Source organism: Ambystoma mexicanum, chromosome 5p (assembly GCF_040938575.1).
Source record: "Ambystoma mexicanum isolate Mex_15411 chromosome 5p, UKY_AmexF1_1, whole genome shotgun sequence".
Lineage (NCBI taxonomy): Eukaryota > Metazoa > Chordata > Amphibia > Caudata > Ambystomatidae > Ambystoma > Ambystoma mexicanum.
The window spans coordinates 712,953,630-712,972,788 of record NC_090930.1 but is presented as its reverse complement, the minus strand read 5'-3'; the positions used below and the strand labels follow the sequence as shown (position 1 = coordinate 712,972,788).

The 19,159-nt window shown below is 44.3% G+C and overlaps 1 protein-coding gene across 5 annotated transcripts in view; it reads right to left on the bottom strand.

The window, feature by feature from the left end:
- The window catches only part of LOC138481145 (zinc finger protein 25-like), a 639,663-nt gene that overhangs the window by 470,506 nt on the left and 149,998 nt on the right, over positions 1-19,159 (bottom strand). For all 5 annotated transcript variants that reach the window (XM_069613075.1, XM_069613072.1, XM_069613074.1 and 2 more), the window contains exon 3: positions 1,974-2,100. In XM_069613075.1, the coding sequence (XP_069469176.1) occupies positions 1,974-2,100 (127 nt within the window). The remainder of the gene's footprint in view (positions 1-1,973; positions 2,101-19,159) is intronic.

Genomic DNA, 19,159 nt, shown 5'->3' with positions numbered 1-19,159 from the left:
TGAAGATCTTCCACTTTGCCAGCTTGTTTGACCAGTCCCCAGGCAGGAGTGCCCCGACGTCCTCCCTCTTGTCCCCACGACTGAGGCTCAGGAACAGCGAGATCTGCAGGAACTGCCAGGAACCAACGTCCTCAGCTGCATCTTTTTCTTCATATTAAGGTACTGTGCCAACCCGACAGAGAATTTACCTCTCGCGGTGAAAGTTCGTGAAACTTTCCCAACTTGCAGGACTAATAAGCTTGTGACACAACATATGATTCTTTTTCGTACAAACTACTTCTGAGAAAAATGGCAAAGACTTTACCGTTTACTACAAGAACTGCTCTTTCCTATCCAAGACACTAGTCCATTGACTTTGGCCTAGCCCTATTGAACTGAATCAAGTCCTCTAGTGAACTGAAACTATTTGCACTGCCTAAGAAAGTATTTGTGATCTATTCTATTATGTATTGAAGTGTGTTTGTGTATAATATTAAGTTGCCTCCTTATAGTGAATGTATTCTAAATGATTGTGTAATAAATTAATAAGTGTTTTCCAAGAAACCTTTAGTGTTGAGTGTCTACTTTAACCATTGCGATTGTAAGACCTCTGTGTAACATCCTTGTACTGCTCACATTCTCTCTTGAGATAAACCTGGCTGCTCAGCTCGCTACCAAAAACGGTGTAGTACAGATGTATACCAAAGGTTGGTTTTGCTTACACCTGTAGTCCTAATTGTATGTGGTGGTCCCAGAGGGTAATGCATGCAATTCTGCTAAACAGAAGGCTCTGCTAGACCAATTCTATAGAAACTGCCAAACAACTTTGCGCATGCCCGGCACTAAGCAAAGTAGACAGACAGCACTACTGGCAGCTGGTGAAAACAACTCTCTTCATAGGGAGATACTGTGGGAGTGACTGTTGGAGGGCAAGGATATCCTCTCGTATATCACCTGCAGACCCACAGAAGAAATACAAAAAGTAAATTACGGGCCCAATTCACAGAAGCATTTTATAAAGGCGCAATCCCATTGAAAAACGCTCTGTGAATTAGGCCCCAAGTGTCTATGACAATAGATAGCCATCAGAGTCACTACGCAGCGCTACAGACGAACAGGCAGAGCATACAAAAGCCAGTTTGGAAGGGTGCGTTTGCACCTGATGGGGGAGGGAAGCATAATCTGGTTTTTGTTTTCATTATAAAAAGCCTAATTTTAGGCTGTATTATAATAAAAATATATTTATATATACCCAATGGAGGACAAGACAATGTATGGTTTTATTTTCTTTGCTTACTAAGAGCTGTGATTTTGGATAGCAATATTCCAAAGGAATACAAGGCATCATGTATCTATAGGTGTAGGTTAGAATTTCTATGCCGAAATCTGCTATGCCTGCGCTCGAGTCACTAAGAGGAAAACCATTTCTTACTGAGCTGCTCAATTGCTGAGGCAGAGGTAGAGAAGTCTCTCGATGGAAAAACTCACAATTTTGCCTCGCTAGCAGAGGCACTTTTCCTGAATTTCACATTAATTCCTACAAGCTGAAAAAATGTAACATCTCTGAATCTTTCGATGTATGGATAGCACATTGGAGGTTGCAGCTCTACCTTTCTGATGAGGTTAATGTTTTTATAACAAGTCAGCTGACATATGCAATCCAGAGTGTTAAACCCAGAATAGCAATTTTGGACTCCCCTACCCATTCGGTTTGAAATTGGATTTATGAATGAAACTCGTTTTTGTCCTTATGAGGCCATGCATGACCTCTATGTAGATTGCTAAGTACTTTTGTAAACATTTCCTAAGATCTTTGCATACAAATCACACTAAAATGGCAACATACAGATTTTGAGAATGACATGATATTTGAAGAACAGTCCGACATATTTTAATACTGCAGAAAACAGGTCTCAAATGTAAACGATACAAAATGTTTGATATTTGAAGGCTAATCAATGTACTTCCATCAATAAACATAAAATGTGTCTTACCCAGTGAGATCAAGGCCTCGTGAATTTCCTTTAATACAATTTTGTACAGCTCCTTCTGCCATTCTTCCAAACGCTGCCATTCCTCTTCAGAGAAATATACGGCCACATCATTAAACGTAACCAATGCCTGCAACAGAGCAACAGCAATCCTAAAAGCAAACTTTGAAATTCTGTGACCCTCATCATTTGACTCCCAAAACAATGACATGAATGGAGAAATGTTGAGAAAGATGAGCAAATGGCACCGATGCTGCGACACACACATACCCCCATACCCCGTTTATATTTCACTCCATCGCATATCAGGAATGGAGTTTAAGGGAGTCGTTGCCCTGCTTCCAAACTATGGAAAGGCCTATTAGGCGCCTCCTCTCTTTTGTGGTGAACCACAAAGTCTTTCCATATACAAATTATAACTTAATGAAACCAAATTTACCATACTCCAGATCTGTGGAGTCTCACAATGCAGCCATGTGCCAAAACCATCAATGCAAGATCTACTCTCCTTTTCCACGTCAAGTCCGCTTTTATCATGTTGGACTTTTTCATAAATGGGTGGAGCCTGCACCACAAACAAGTTAGACGTTGAAAGAACTATGAACTCTGGATATAGCTAAGAGAAGCCAAAGCGAACATCTGGAGGGCGTTAGAATTTCAAGAAGACACCAGAGGTAGAACAACCCCCAGCAAAGCAAGCATATGTTCCGGTTCATGCTTCACACCCAGCATTCGAAATCCCCATCACACAAAAAAACAGGATCTGCTTTAGGGACACCACAGAATAACAAAACTACAATGTATCAGGACACGATTCCATTTTACATAGCTTCATGCATGTGTTCACACCACACTGATCTAAGGATCAGAGTTATTTCAAATACAATGCAGCACAAATGTACACCTCCTCGGGCATAACATGAATTTCCATCATCCACCCTATTCTACTTGCCATAAATTCTTCCTTTCAATGTGTGCTTAGTGCCTAAGCATCAATGGCTGAAAATGCCAACCCATACAGGACATTCTTGCAGAACATAGACATGTTCACGTAATTCAAAAAGGTTAATTTCATTGGAATCCTGCAGTCCTATGCTCGGCTGAAATCAGGAGATATTGAGGAATCTAGGAACGAAGGGCCAAGGATGGAGTCAAAGGACTAACGGTCCTGTGACTGCCAGCCTGCAGATTGCTTACTTGTCTGATGAAGTGTCTGTCTAAAGGCCAATGGATTCTGAGGCTTCAGTTTAGTTTAGTTGGCACTTTGACCTAACATAGGACCCATTATCCCTTATTGTGTGCAATGCCTTATGCTGTGCTTTAATCATCTGTACACAAGCTTTTCTCCGACCCCCACCTTGGTAAAACGGGTCTGCAACTTGCAGCACTCCAGCTGTTTTGGACTAGGACTCCCATGATCCCCGACCATCGACTATGCTGAAAATGGCTGATGGGAGTTGTAGTCAAACATCTGGAGAGGAAAATGTAGGGGACCCCTGAATAATCGCTATGATCAGTTCTGAGTAGAAGATCAGGTGGAGCCCCTGAAGAGCCCACAATATAGTATTCTAGCACTCCATTGTCCAGCTACACGCCACAACAATCAGTAGGAGTTGCACACCTCCCTGGAGTTTTTAGGTGACCGATTGCCCCAGAAGCAACCGCAAGCTCTTGCCACGGCTTGTGACTTCAACCCTTTTTTAGACCAATGAAGCAAGTGGGTAGTGGATCAGGAACGGGCTGATAATGTGATAGCCTACAGACCAGTAACTACTTCCCTCGCTCTGCCAGTCAATCTCTTAGGTGTAGTGGTTGACCCTTAGATGGTTCTGCACTTTTAAGACAGAAGATTTCTCCCGAAGCAACTCCCAGCAAGACTGTGTACAACATGCAAGAAGAGGTTTCCTCTAGATTTCATAATCTTACCAGTACGCTTAATGTGCTAAAAATGTATGGTAACAAAAATTCAGCAGTATTAGCATAATTAACGAAGCAATTATATAAAGTCAATGAAGTGCTGTCTGTGGCCAACTGTTCTCCAAGCCTTGCACTGCCCTGTCAGAACATTTTTTCTTAAGTCCAACTAAGGGCTTCACAAAACCATATCTGAGGCAGTACAAAAACTCCACTCTTAGTAGAAAGGCTGTACCATCTGAGACTGTTGGTAGCATGGACAGAGCAGCAGGCATATCTTAGGAGGGAGAGAGGGCTGCAGCCTGGTACAAATACATTGTAGCATGCATATGGTCCAAAGAAACACTGAAACACTATGTATTATACAAAATGATGATTTATTATAAATACATGTAGGCCAAGATGCATCTTGGGAAAGGGGAGGCCAAGATAAATCTTGGGAAAGGGGTTGCATGTAATAGTGTCCCTGCAAAAACGTCTCCAGACAAAAACGTTGCCGTTTTTTGCAGAGACATTATTACATTAAACATGCGGGGGACATCCCTGCAACCCATCCCCATACATAATGTCACCATATATAATGTCACCTATGGCTTTTCCAAGCGACATTATGTATGGGGACATTATGTATGGAGGCATGGTTACCTGATACCAGGAAAGGTAAGCACTCTCACATATGATAATAATCATATAAACACAATTATAAAAACCGACTTAATACTTATGGTATACAACCCAAAGCATAACTTTACTAAGAATAGCAATAAGCAGTTAAAAGGGGAGTCAACCCCAAAGTTATAAATACAGAATGGCAATCTGCTATTCTTGGGGAATATGGTTAGTTACTTTTAGACTACCTTAATAATTCAAGGGCAGCAGACCTTATTGGTCAAAACAGTGTTATTCAATTACAGAATCACTTAATTAGACCAACACTGTTTCAAGTATATCTTGCAACATATGTAACTTTCTTCTTTATGAATGAATACAGTTACAACACAAATGTTACTTTTAAGAACAAAGTTCAGAGGGAGTAACTTAACTCATACTTTCTAGAGAGCTCTTAAACTACTCCTGGACAACTATTTTAGAAGTGCGTTAAAGCAATTCAGGGAAAGCACAACCCAACATAGTTTAAGAAGAGCAACAGCTATTCAAGGTCAGAGTAACCTATTGGTATATAAACTTATTACACTGTTACTAAGCATAGTAATAGACAGTTTAATCAAGGATGCTTTTCAGAAGTGTAGGATACAATTCTAGGGAAAATAAATTAACAGACTTTTAAGAAAGGCAATCAGCAGTTCAGGGTAAGAACCTATATACCTTTCAGAGGGGCTACAAGCAACTCAAAGACAAGTGTCAACCCCAAGACTAGTTTGGAAATGCACTGAAGCAGATCAGGGCAAACAAAGCCCAACAGTACACTTTCAGAAGAACACAGTTATTCAAGGTAGGTAAACCCTATGGGTAAGCTTTTACACTCACTCATTCACTTAAGATTACAACGGTACCAACACATTACTTTTTAGAAGGGGGAAACACAGTTCAAAGTAAGTACAATTACTTTGAAACATTTTAAAGGAGCAAACAGCGACTTAAGTTAAGTATAAACTTCAGGACACTTAGAGTGTGAAGGCATCATGAAGTAGACACAGACAACTGAATACAATTTGGGCTAGAAACATTCATTGAAGAAGAAAAAAAGGAGGGTTGGAAAAAAGGCCCAACTTGCCCTATGCCAAGGTGGGATTTCTGTACCCAACTAAAACTAAGGGTAGTCTATGGGGCTCATTACAGAGTTGCTGATAAAACCTGCCGGGTTATCACAAGCAGCAGAGGTAATGGTAAATCCCCATTTACATGGGGCCGCATAGGACTCCATGGGAAATGGCATCACGGAAGCACCAGCACCGTTGGTAACGGTGCTGTTGCTTCAGTGATAACCATGCTGGTAGAGGCCTGAAAAACCGGCAGGTCAGGCCTGCTGGGGGGGATCTCTGGACCCTACTGGCAGTATTGTAGTATGGCGATCAGGAAAGGGTGCCAGTACATTGCTACCGGCACCCTTATTTCCAGACCGCCATACTTATAATGAGGGATATTGTCAGGCAGGAAGTCCAAAGTAAAAATCTGTGTCCAAGACATATACTTGCCTTCACATCTAACTTTATACATGTGTAGGGATGTCAGCCTACGCCCCAGCTCTGGGTTGGAAAGGGGGTTACCAGTCTCCGGGATTCAAGTCCCTCATGTATCAATACAACACAATTCACAAAAAGGGTTCCCTTTCCCAAGCTTTCAAGTCTCTCAAAGTTCCAAAAACAACACAATTCCTTGGGATACTTCCCAGCTCTTTCGACTTGGTTGTTTTTCATCAATTTCACCAATATCAAAGTTCAGTTCCTCAAGTTTAGGTCATACGAGTTTTGCTTTATATTTAATCACAAGCATTTAAAGTGGCTTTTTCTTGGTGGTTGTACTCGGTCGAGGCACAGTTGTTGTACCACAAGGTCCACCCATCACAGGTGGCGCAACCGACACACCTTGCTTGTTTCTTCTTCACAGTCACCGTTTCAGCTTCACAGTGGTACTTGACTTATTCACATCCTATTCATGCTTTATTACTTGTTTTGCCACAATTCACTTGTACTTTCAAACTCTTGTCACGGCCTTTGCCACTATTTATTATTTCAAGTTACACAGTTCCTTATATCTTTATTGCTTTTGTCAATTCTTGTTCTCTCAGGTTATACAGTTCGTTTTCTTATCAGGGATTGTACCAAACTGCTTTCAATTCAATTGGTATTCAAACACTTGCTTTCTTTCAGGTCGGTATTAAAACAAAAACAAAAAAAGGTTCATTTCATTCAACTAAGTCACATGAAATAAACACAACAACAAATTCCAAGTTTAACCTCCAGTTGGGAACTTGTACCCTGCTCACGGGCATAATAACAACAAGTTCAAATATTGCTGTTTCACTGGCACTCTCTTGGCCTCATCATATTCATCTCTTACAGTTGGGATTAAAAAAAAAAAGAAAAATATTTATTTATTTCATATTGACCAAAACCGTCCGTCGCTAAGCCTGACCTGCAACAACTATGCGGCCCACACCGCAGCGTCCTGCAGCCATTCAGGCTTCTCTGACTCACCGGGTACGCTGTCTCCAGGTGCTGTTCTTCGTGGCAGCAGGAGTGCTGTGGCTGTCGCTGCTCACGGCTCGGTGCGCCTCTCTTCCAGGATCTCTGCCATCTCGGTTGTATGGAGATTGAGTCTCTCTGACTCCAGGAGGTAGGCAAACCAGCTCTGCTACCAGGGGTCCTTCCAAGTGCTCCTGCCACAATCCACTTCCGTTACGACTCTGCAGCGCGTAGGGGTTTGTGCACACGTCTTCCCGGCTTCACCTCCAGCTTTTCCTGTAAGCGTTCCACAGGCGATCTCCTTAGCCTCACCCGAGCAGGCCATTTGTACCACCCCCTGTTCCCCAGGTGCAGGCAATGTTCGTTTTCTGCAGAGCTGTCTTGATACTCGGCATCCCTCTTCCTCGTCGCAGTACAAGAGGGGTGCGTACTGGGAGATAATTAGCTGGAAAACTAGGGAAGGGACTGATAACACCCTACAAAGGCCTGGGGGATATTAGACCCCTTGTCAAAGGGAAATGGGGGATACGTGCCTCACCCAAGGGTGCTTCATCCCCACTCCCCAAGTCTCTTCCACCCAGGTGCTTCTCCCTCGCATACCACCTCCAGGATCAGATTCTAAGAGCAACAGCCTTTCCCTGGCCACATGGGAGGAGGATATATTGGGGGGGTGGGGGGGAAGTGAGGACGCCTTCAGATTCCTCACAAGAGATACTGTTACAACACTAACTTCTTTAGCAAGTAAGTACTTTACACTAGTTATATTTTCAAAACAGAAGCTTTATCTTTTAAAGTCCTTCACTAGTCTATAGCATGAGTTTTCTCAGAGGCAGAAGAAGGATTTAGTGGTCTAGGAGCCAGCTGGTCAGGATAGGGTTCAGTTGTGAGAAAGTCAGAACTCCAGACGATCTCTCTTCAGACAAGTAAGTATTCACTTTAGAGTTAGTTGAAAGTGTTCAGACTCCACAGAAGGCTCCCTATATGCGTTCCAGCATTAGGCCTGGGTGAATGGTATGGCAGACTCCGAAACATTCAAATCACCCACTCTGCCCCACAGGATTCACACAAAACATAAAAGTAAGTATTACCCAAGACAGCACAGTACCTCAGCAGAACATAACAGCTTCTGGGCGGATGCCTCCAGGATGCAGCAGCACAGGACCCCGTCCCTGGATTTTTGGTCATGGAGACGTAAGAAACGGACACTAGAGGGGACCTTGCAGCACCAGTCACCAGATGAGGCTTCCAACAAAGGATTCTTCACAGCTTATCGCAGATCTGGATTTGGCACCATTTTATAGGTCCTTGATGAAGAACAATTATCGCCAGTGGGATTCTCTTCACTCTCTCGGTCCCGCACTCTGGTTGGGGGACTTCAGGGTTTTTAATCATGTCTCTGGAGGTCCAGGAGGAGTGCACAAACGTTTCCACAGGAATCAGACTTCGGAAGATGTTGAACTGCACTAAGGCTAGAGGTACCCTGGCATTGGCGGTTTGCAGCTCAATATGGTCATAGCATGTCGAGGGATGGTTCGTTTTGCAAGTCGTCTTGAGGCTACTGGATCTCGCCAGCTCTGGGTAGGAGTCGTATTCGGGATCCCCAAATCAATTGGAACGGTTACATCAGACTCCAGTTACACAGCAGGCTCTCCAGTCGCTGGAGATCGTTATAGCGCCTTTTTTCATCTTCCTTTTCAGATTTGGTTCCAGTGGTAGACTTGTCAACAGCATCCAGGATCAGACTATTTATCAGGAACTACAACATAACTTCTGAAAACTCTCTCTCAAGTTTACAGAAAGAGGCGGCTGGCTGTGCAATCAGGACAGCCAACTCCCCAGTAGGAATTGGTTCCTTTCAGGCAAGGTGAAAGACAAAAGGGGCTGCAGAGTTTTGGATCCTCGCCTCCCCCCACGTTTCGTGCATTCACGGACACAACGGTGCCTCGGCTGAGAATATAAAGGATTCCTGCCGAAGAAAAAACTTCAACCAGGATCTTTCCCGCCTATGACAGCAGAAGACCCAAGAAACAACAAGCAAACAAGAAATGGCGAAAAAAAGAAGGAAGCCACCATTGTAGCAGAATGGTGTCCATCCAGTGCATTACCGCGGATGATTTTACAGCCTGTGAGTAATAATGAGTAAAAGTCATAAAAGTAGTACACTGCCACAAGCCATTCAAATTAACTTGTAATTGTAACAAAAATATCACCAGGTAAGTGAGGAAGGGGATACAATGCATCTCCCTAGCACTCCACATAAGGTGGGGCGTGCTGGCTCACTATATAAAATGTAAAGGGGAATGGGAATCCTACTTTAGATCTTGGGAACAGAGTGTGGGGCGCAGGGGTCTCCAAAGCTGGAGGTGAAGCAAACCCAGCATACGAAGCCTGGAAGGCACTAACTTGGGACATGTCCATTCACCTGATGATAACCCCCTGACCCCCGTGAAAACAAGTGTCTATGGCTCTGGTTATAAGCAGCTCACTAGAAAGACATTGCTACTAGAGAGCTGGACAAGTGACCTAATCTGCCCCTCAACATGAGCAAGGCTGGCATACTAGCGAAGCTCCACAAACGCACCCACAGAAAACACGGATCGGTTAAATAACATGTGAAGACTTTATTGGTTAAATGTTGTTTGTTTATGTTCATATGGTATATATTGTATGCGGTGCACTGGTAGTGAATTATACCACCGATTGAAATGTTTAATACAAATGCCAATAAAAACATTTAAAAATAAATTAGATCTTGGGAACGGTAGTTCACCCAAGAGATAGTAAGAGAAATTACAAAGGGAAGCCCAAAGGGGCAACCCAACCTAAGACCAAATGTTATAGGGAACTATAAATCCATACACATACTATAGAGAGAGATAAAAAGGTCATCCATAAAAAGAGTAAAAGACTAGATTAGAGGGGAAAAGGATTCCCACTCATCTAGGGACAAGGACAAATAATCACCATATCCAAGCAAAACATTCTGGGATTGACACAGGTCAGGAAGATTTAACAGAAATACGAAAATCTTATGTAGCGAGCAGGTGGATCCGCCATCCCTTGCTCCCTCGCCCTCACCTCCATCATATTGGAACAGCAGGAGAAGAGCCCTATGTGGGATACCAGGCATTGTCCCACTACCTCATTGAGCGTATGAGAGACAATATAAACTCAGACAACCATATCGAATGTGCCTTTGCACTGAAAGGGTGGAAGGATGTCTGCACACACCATTGGACATCAAAGAGCTAGAAGTGAAATCTGACGAGAGCAGAGTGACATGAAAGAAAGATACAAAGATGCAGTAAAATGATATGCAAATACTTAAAGAATGAAGATGTAACTGGAGTGATAAGAGAAACATGCAATCAAAGACGAAGAAATCATATGCACCAAAGAAATAAGTGAGGAGAGATGAAGTGAATGTACTGTGAGAAACCAGAGGGTGTCTCATCCGCTAATCCCCAGGATCTCCCTCAGGTGGCCAAGACACTGCCATCGCCTTTGGATCCAGTTCCTGGCAGTGGACAAGTGCGAGAGGATCACCTGGGTGAGGGGTCTTCAGGGACTGGGGGTGAGGAAGCCGATGGCGAGACACAGTAATCCCCCCTTTTTTGTTCATCAAACCCATCCTACTTTTTAGGATTCTCCTTTTTACACAAACATTGGGCAGACGAAGAGGGTGACAGAGTAACAAGACTAACTCAAATACATCATACTGGACATGACACTTTAACCGGGTAAGGCAAAGTCAAGCACTTGACTTTAAGTGCATACAACCGATACCAGTTAGCTCTCCTCATATGGATAAAAGGCAGAACCTAAAGAGAGACACTGAGCAAGGCGGAGCACGAGTATGAGCAGAACCTCCGGGGCGAAGGCAAACCTACTGGAAACAGAGCGACGGACCAAGGGACGAGAGCAGCGGGTTGAAAAACCCCAAGAGTTCCCTACTGGAGGTTGTTGCCTCCGCAAGGCCATGAAAGTGGAGAAGGCCAGATCCCACATCAGAAGGCTGCATTGTGTTTCAAGGATGCCAGCGACCCTCCCGGTGAACGGCATAGTTGGGCAGGCGAGGCCAAGCCTGTGGTACCAACCTGGACTGGTGAATTGGAAATCGTAAAACCAAGAAAGAAACGCACAGAGCCGATGAGTTGGCAAGCGAGATGAGGGAACCGGTGTGTTAAAGAAAGTCAAGTGGCAACATTATATTGCAAGTGAAGGCTGCACGCATGTCGATGAGATGCAGAGAAAGACAGACCTGATAATGAACTTTCAAGTTAGGACAGCTGCGAAATCAGCAATACTGAGTAACGGAGTGGTCCGGCGAAAGAAACATTATTTGGAGGTCTGAAGAGAGACTTTAACGTGGAAGGCCAGCGGGCCTCGATACGCGTTTTGGAACTATTTATTGTGTTGAAAACCCGAGCCAGAGTGCGTCATCCTGCCTACAGGGACCACCTTACTCTGTGTGGTCCAACGTGGGGAGGAAAGCTGGTTCAGCTACATTTATTCTTTTGAACATAGAGTATTCATTTACATACATTTCTCCTTTATACACATTTTGTACAAGGGACAGGGCAGGCATTAGGTTCTGTTAAAATAGGCCATTTTGATTTGATACACTCCACTAGGACTGTTCTGTTTATCGTTTGATGGTCAAGACTACTCCCATCTTAGTTATAGGGCAAAGTAGGAGTTTTTCCAACCCCAGAAACTTAAATAAAGGTTTTACATATTGTACCTATTGTATCAGTGTCATACTTGCGATACCATGCATCCCCTCTAGTACATACGCAGAAACTTAAGGTAGCTGAGACATATAGAAACTTGCGTGGCTAAGGCAGCCATGAGAAAAAGATGGATGTCTGCACTTGTGTTGAAACCAATCAAGTTACCTCAGAGACAGACCAGGGCTGCAGAGTCGGGAGACGCTGGAAAACAGCTTTGTGTGAGGAATAAAGAGGGGTCTATTGGCCTGGGATCAAGGATGCCGCATCAAGGAATAATTGCAAGGCACAAAGGGAGTCAAGAGGATAGGCCATGTACACAAGACACATTTCTCTTACATTAAGCAAAGAAGAAAACATCTGCAAGAGTCAAGTATTGGACAAAGATGCAAAAGGCCTATACAAGGTGGAGTGAGCAGGTCTCCAGAGTCCAAGAGGAGTAATGACACCCAGCTTAATTAAATCAAATAGCAGTAAATAAAAGGTCAAAAATGAAACAAATCGGGGTCTCTTCACGTGACTCGGAAGTCGAAGACAAGGGTTATTCATTAAGCTTCAGACAAAGGTAATGGTGAACCTACACTCCCTTGAGAGTTCCAGAACAGAGAACAGTCTGCAAGGTCAACTATAAAAAAGAAGCCTTGACTTGGGGCCTGACCGATCAGCGATGATGGACTAATTGGGCAAGTGGGTAGAAAGATTTTCGTTTTATTTACGTGTTGCTAACGAGCCGAATGTCCAAGCTTGGGAGAGAATGCCAATCGATCAGAGGGTCTATGTAGCAACGTGTATACAATGTTGCACAGGCCAACCCGCTGCTGTAATGCCGCTATAATCTGTATTATACGTATTTAGAGGTGGTTCAAGGCGTGCCTATTAAATGATTAGGTAAGGGATATCCAGTGATATTTCTGATACTCCTATGATACATAGGCACAAATACTCCCTTGACACTTTGCTGCAGGAGCAGCACCGCCCTCACCCCAACCCACTAAGAAGGTAAGCCCAAGGGCTTCCATTACTCACTTGCGGGCATTATCTGGGACCTTAGCGTGAGTGCCAAAAAAGTACAGTCTGCATGCACATGGTTCCATTTTATTTGTAAATCGCTTTTGGATTAGCTAACCAGCAACGGAAAACGCATAAGCAGCGTTTCCTTCATGACGCCATCAAGAACCATGAGGGTTCATTCACTACAAGATGGTCACTGTCGTCGTTTGAACTGGATTCCCCATTGTGAGAACTTCACCACACAGCTGATTGGCCACGAGCTAGTCAAGAGCCAATTGGAAATCGCTGGAAGGCAAAGCCGGCCGAGCAGCGAAGGCCCATAACAAAGGCCAATCCGTGTCCGAGCCTGTCGGAGCCGGGCAGGCTGAAGGGCTTCCCACACTAACCCCCCCCCCATGACAGATCTCCTCAACGCGCTCCAAAATTACCTTGAGCCTCCGACCTACTGCACACTCCTGACCCACCTATGATCCTATGGTAAGGCACTACACTTGACCTGATTTCCATCGCATTTACTTTTGGAACTTCATATAAAATGTCTGCCCCCCCCTATACTTCATACCGTCAGCTTTTCACTCTACCTGGGCAGCAATACGTTGATACAGTCCTAACTTTCGCATGGTGCATCCGCCAAAGTTGACCGTCGAGCAAACAGTGCAATCCGACCACCTGCATATCCCGTACTACCCGGTCTCACTCCTAGACCATAGTTTATGATCAATTTTGAACATTTGTCTGCGCATGCATATGATTACATCTTGACCTATCTGGGACTCAAGCCTTGTACTCAAATCTGAGCATTTTTATACACATTTGTATACGGATATACACCACGGCAGTCTGCTGCATTTGAACTCATGTCATGTACTCCATTTCTGAGCAGACCTCTGCATCTGCATAGCATTGCACTGGGCACCTCTTGTGACTCATGCCTGGCAATATGCATTTGCATTCGCCAATAGGTGCATCCACATATGATATTGTACAGTTTTTTACTACTAATACCTGCATCTGATTTTTCCACCTAAATTCCTTTCCTGCCATTTGTACGTAGTGCCAGCAATACTATCTGACTCAGACTAGCCCACCTAATCATTTGTGTTGTAACTGGCACCTAGTGCCAGTATGCTACTTGACCTAGAATTGCCTACACAGACCTGTGTACTTATACTACCATCTTTATCTCGGACATTATTACCCAATATACCAGGACTGCCTATTTATGCCTGCGTATTTGCAATTTGAATCTGGTGCACTACTACCAAAGTTAAGTATGTCTACCTATGCCTTGTGCTGTAACCTGTCCCAGTGCCCGTATGTTACTTGATTCAGACTTGCCTATCAACACCACACTACCATCTTCTTGAATATAGTGTATGTACTGGTTTCTAATGCAGATATAACCTGGCACGTACGCAGTTATACTTCCTACACTTACCTGACCACCTGAGGCCCGAAACCACTGTACCCACTGCCCAGTGACTCTCCACCACCACCGCTCACCAACTGTGACATATCTAAATGCCACTGGACAGAGAATACATGACACATCTAGTACTTGCACATAGCAATTGCTGCTCCCATCGCCCTTTGAACCTACTGCTTGACGTCAAACTGTACCAGCTTGTTCTCCATCCATGACCCTATCCAGGTTCCTCCTAATATTAATCATGGCTTCCCTCAGCCCAAAAGACCTGTCTTGTACTATTGGATCATTCATATATGTAGAGCATGGTCTTGCACGCATATTCTGTGCACGTCACCACCCCTCCCCTGCCCAACTCCATTTCTTCCTACAGTGAGCCCATTCCCTACACCCACACCACACCTACCCTCCCACACTACCAACTCCACACACACTAGCAAGACATCAGGACAGGCCTCAAAGCTCAGCTCCCACAACCCATAACTGGCCTTACAAGAAAACGAAGGCCATCATCCCGAACGGCCCACAACTATTCTCACAAGAATAGAACGGCCCATATACTGCCTACTAGACCACTTACCCAGACAACATCACTTCAACACCCAAAGACCACAGAATCTCCAGCCCTGGTGCAACCACCCAACTCTCCCATAAATAAAATGCAAAATACTAGGTCCCCTAACTCGCACGAGACTAAATATGAAAACATCAGTCCTACCATAAATCTGAAAGGAGCCCTCATCAACGCTAGGTCCATCACAGCCCATGCCCTTGACATAGCAAACCTTATCAAAGTCCACAACCTTGACCTATTGGCAATCACAGAAACCTGGCTCCACACAGCCTCAGGTCCAGCTCTGTCACTAGCCATGCCTGAGGGATACACAATATACAGGAAGGATAGAACCATCTCCAAAAGGAGGTGGAGTGTCACTTATAGCCAAAGACACCCTCAACATTAGAATATCAGATGAACTGACCATTATTGCTGCCGAGGCCAAACTTTAAAAATTGAACTCACTCATTCATGTACATGCACTATACATATTGTATACAGACCCCCAGGCCCACTATCGTCCTTTGAAGATGATATCACCTCCCTGCTAGCCCATAACATGAAACCGCAATCCAATGCTATCATCCTAGGCGACTTCAACCTTGGCCTGAATGACCCCTCTGACACACATGCTGGCTCCCTTGCCGACTCAATGAAAGCCCAAGGCTTCTCCCATCGCATCAACACACCCACACATGAAAAAGGCCGGACCCTAGACTGGCTTGCCGATATCAACTGTGCCACAAACCTCATCTCAAACACCCCATCACCTTGGTCCGACCACAATACTATAATATTCTCCACCACCATAACTACTAAATGTACCAAAGAATCCCCTCAACTATCTGCGATTCTATCCAGAAGCTCAAAAAATATCAATCGCGACAACATGCTCCCGCTCCTAACACCACTAACTGCCATATATGTAGAAGATGACCCTTCCCCACTAGTCAAACTGTACAACAAAACTATGCCAACAGCCATGTACACAATTGCTCCTATGAAGGCTAAGAAAATGTGGTTTTTTGGTTTCATCAACACCTGGTTCACATCAGACCTACAAACGTTGCGCGCATCTAAAAGATCCGCCGAATGTAACTGGCGGAAATCTCCAACAGCTTCAAACAAGGCCATCTTCCAGACTATAGCCAAAAACTACAAGGAAGCAATCACTAAAGCTAAAAGTATCTCTACAACACTAGAATCCATAACGCCCAATCATATCCTAGAGAACTGTTTGCTATACTTTGTGAGTTCGAGTCACCTGACCCTGCCCCTGCCCCTGACCACACTATCAAAGATCAGCTATGGTGCACCAATGTTCAAAAAGCATTAGCAGACAAAATCACCCTCCTACAAAATAAAATTGAAGTGAAAAAATCCATACTCAATCTTAATCTGGACCATCAACCTACACTGGTAACCTGAGACCCACCTTTACTCAATAAATTTGCATTTAGACCTATAACCACAACAGAAACTATCAATATCATTAAAGGACTTCAGCCTTCCAGATGCAAAGGAGATACCTGTCCAGCCACATTGATAAAGGAATGTGCTCAGGAACTAGCGCCTCTCATCACGACTATCATCAATACTTCATTCGCCTCTAGCTCCATACCCGATGACTTAAAAGAAGCCTGGGTGCTACCACTATAAAAAAAAAAACACCTTAGACCCCAATATCCCTACTAATTTTCATCCCATCACAACAGTACCATTCCTTTTAAAAATCATTTACCGCGCTGCTTATCTGCAGATCCAACAATTCCAAGAAACTAACAAACTACTAGGACTAAGACAGTCAGGATTTAGACCTGGCCATGGTACAGAGACAGCCTTAAAGATCTAAAAATACAGATGGACCAATACAAAGACAGAGGAGAGCTCTGTATCCTCCTTCTACTAGACCTCTCAGCTGCCTTTGACTTGGTCAACCACAACATTCTATGCCACCAACTTGAAACTGCAGTCCAGTTCTCACCAGAAGCTATCGATTGGATCAAATCCTTTCTGTCCAATCGTACAATGAGAGTTTTCTCAACCACAGCTGCAGCCTCCCCTATCCCAGTAACTTGCGATGTCCCACACATTTCATGCATATCACCAACACTGTATAATGCTTTTACAAAGCTTCTCTTTGACAAACAAGACAACATGGGTATCAAATGTACCAATTATGCGGATGATACACAAATACTAATCCCAATAACAGGATGTCATGGCACTGACACCCACAATCTGAACAAAATTGACCTCGCCATCCAGGCATGGATGGTCCAAAACGAACTATGCCTCAACGATGACAAAAAGGAGCTCATCCTAATAGGTAATAAATCCAAACTCGACAATTTACCAAAGCAATACAAATCCTTCAACATTGATGGAAACAAGATCCAAGTAGCCAAAGAAATAAAAACTCTGGGGGTTTACATTGACTCATCTCTCTCCCTCACCACACAGGTCAACGCTGTTGTCTCGTCTGCAGCCTATACCTCTAAACTCATCAGATCCAGCAGACCTTTCCTCTCAACGGGCAATAGGGTTACACTAGCAAGAGCCTTGATCGTCTCTAGGATAGACTATTGGAATTCACTATTCGCAGGCACCAGCATGGGAAACATAAAAAAAATTCAAGTTGTGCAAAATAACGCGACCAGAGCAGCTTTAAACATACCTAAAAATGAGCATCTCTCCTCCACCAGATGACTAATACACTGGATAACCGTCCACGACAGGATCAAATTCAAAATTCTTTCCCTTACCGACAAATGTCTAGCCAACAAGGCTTCGACATATCTCAGCAACTAAATCACTAGAACCCAAGCCATTAGACCTACCCGCTCCTCCTATTCCAACTGTGTCACCATCCCAAGATTAAGGAGGGTAAAAGCCAGAGGATCCAGCTTCCAGGTAGTCCCAGCCAATCTATGGAACTCCCTAACGCTACAATTAAGAAACGACCCATCTCTGTGGTCATTCCGAAAAAGTCTCAAAACTAGACTATTCAAACTAGACCTACAACAATGACACTCCAGGGACAGACAATAGGTGACATACTGATTATGCCCTCCCCAAGGACATATACTAAATCAAAGTGTCAGCATCTTCATGAATGCCCTCCCATCTGTACTCGACCTACGAATATAATACGGTCTGTAACAAGTAGTAAGCATGCATCTGTCCTATGTATGTAACTGCAACCTGTAACATGCAACATGTAAGCTGCTCAAAACATTCACCTGTAACCATGTTCTTAAGTTCTAGCTCGGTGATGCCCCTGGGCTAAGTGTGCAATATAAAAGCCAAATAAATCCCTCCCTTCAATAGGTTTTACAGTTTGCCATGCAGGATGATGACAAAGCGGACGTACAGGCCTTTGTATAATCAAAATTGAAGTGTGAGTGTGTGGACTACAGTTGGCTGTTCACCAGATTGCCCTACTTTATTTTAAACTGACAAAGTAGTACTTTGCCATATCCTTTGAGTCTGCCTGGTTATTTGGGTCTGAGATCATTATTGATAATTCCATCTGGAACATGAGTCACTTCAAGGTGCTAGAGCACATTTACCTAACATGCCTTCCACCTAACCTCCTTCCCTCCCTAAACTCTACACTTCAGCAGCATGGCTGGCGCACAGGTTTCAGCCCTCTACATTGCTGGCAGTCGAACGCTTGCCTCACTTTAGTTGCAGCTTAGTCACCACTTTGTTGATGGACATAATCCTGTCTGCCCTATGCCTGCCTCTTTTGTAGTCTGTGGTCTGTGTGCTGCACAGGCTGTCTGCATCCGAATGCAGAATTTGGCCCACTCGAATGGGAGAAGCTGTACTTCCAAGCGCTACCGCCAGTGCAGAGGAGGGAATAGTTTCATAGTGTTAGGAAAAGAGGAGTGAGAGGGGCGCTGTTGCGTGCATGTTAGATGGCTGCCTAAGCTTGAGAGCTCCGACCAGAGATTGAACCAAAGATAAAAATGAATCCTTTTTGGGGCTACCCAACTACCAACCATGTTGTGATACCGATGAATAGCGGTCCTTTGTGTGAAAATTTGGCGTGAAACTGGCGTTGGATTACCAAATTATCCCAAACAACGGGGTGAGAGGTGGTGTGGTGGCGAGCAGGCCACCCACGAGAACTAGGCTGCACTCACTGGAATCCGCCCGCGAAATCTAATCAAGGCCGTATGTCGGAGGAGCAAGCTGAATGTACTTGCGTAATGAGACCTACCGTTGGAGCCTCACTGCGGCCACAATACGAGGAGGTTGCTGAGCTGGGGGATCTCGCATGAACACAATGGCACGGTGAGCAGGGAAGCTAGCGCATACCTGCTATCCCGAGCAGAAGAAGCACACCCCGACATACGCCCGGGAACGGGAAGCATATCTGGATAAGGAGAGCCGATGCA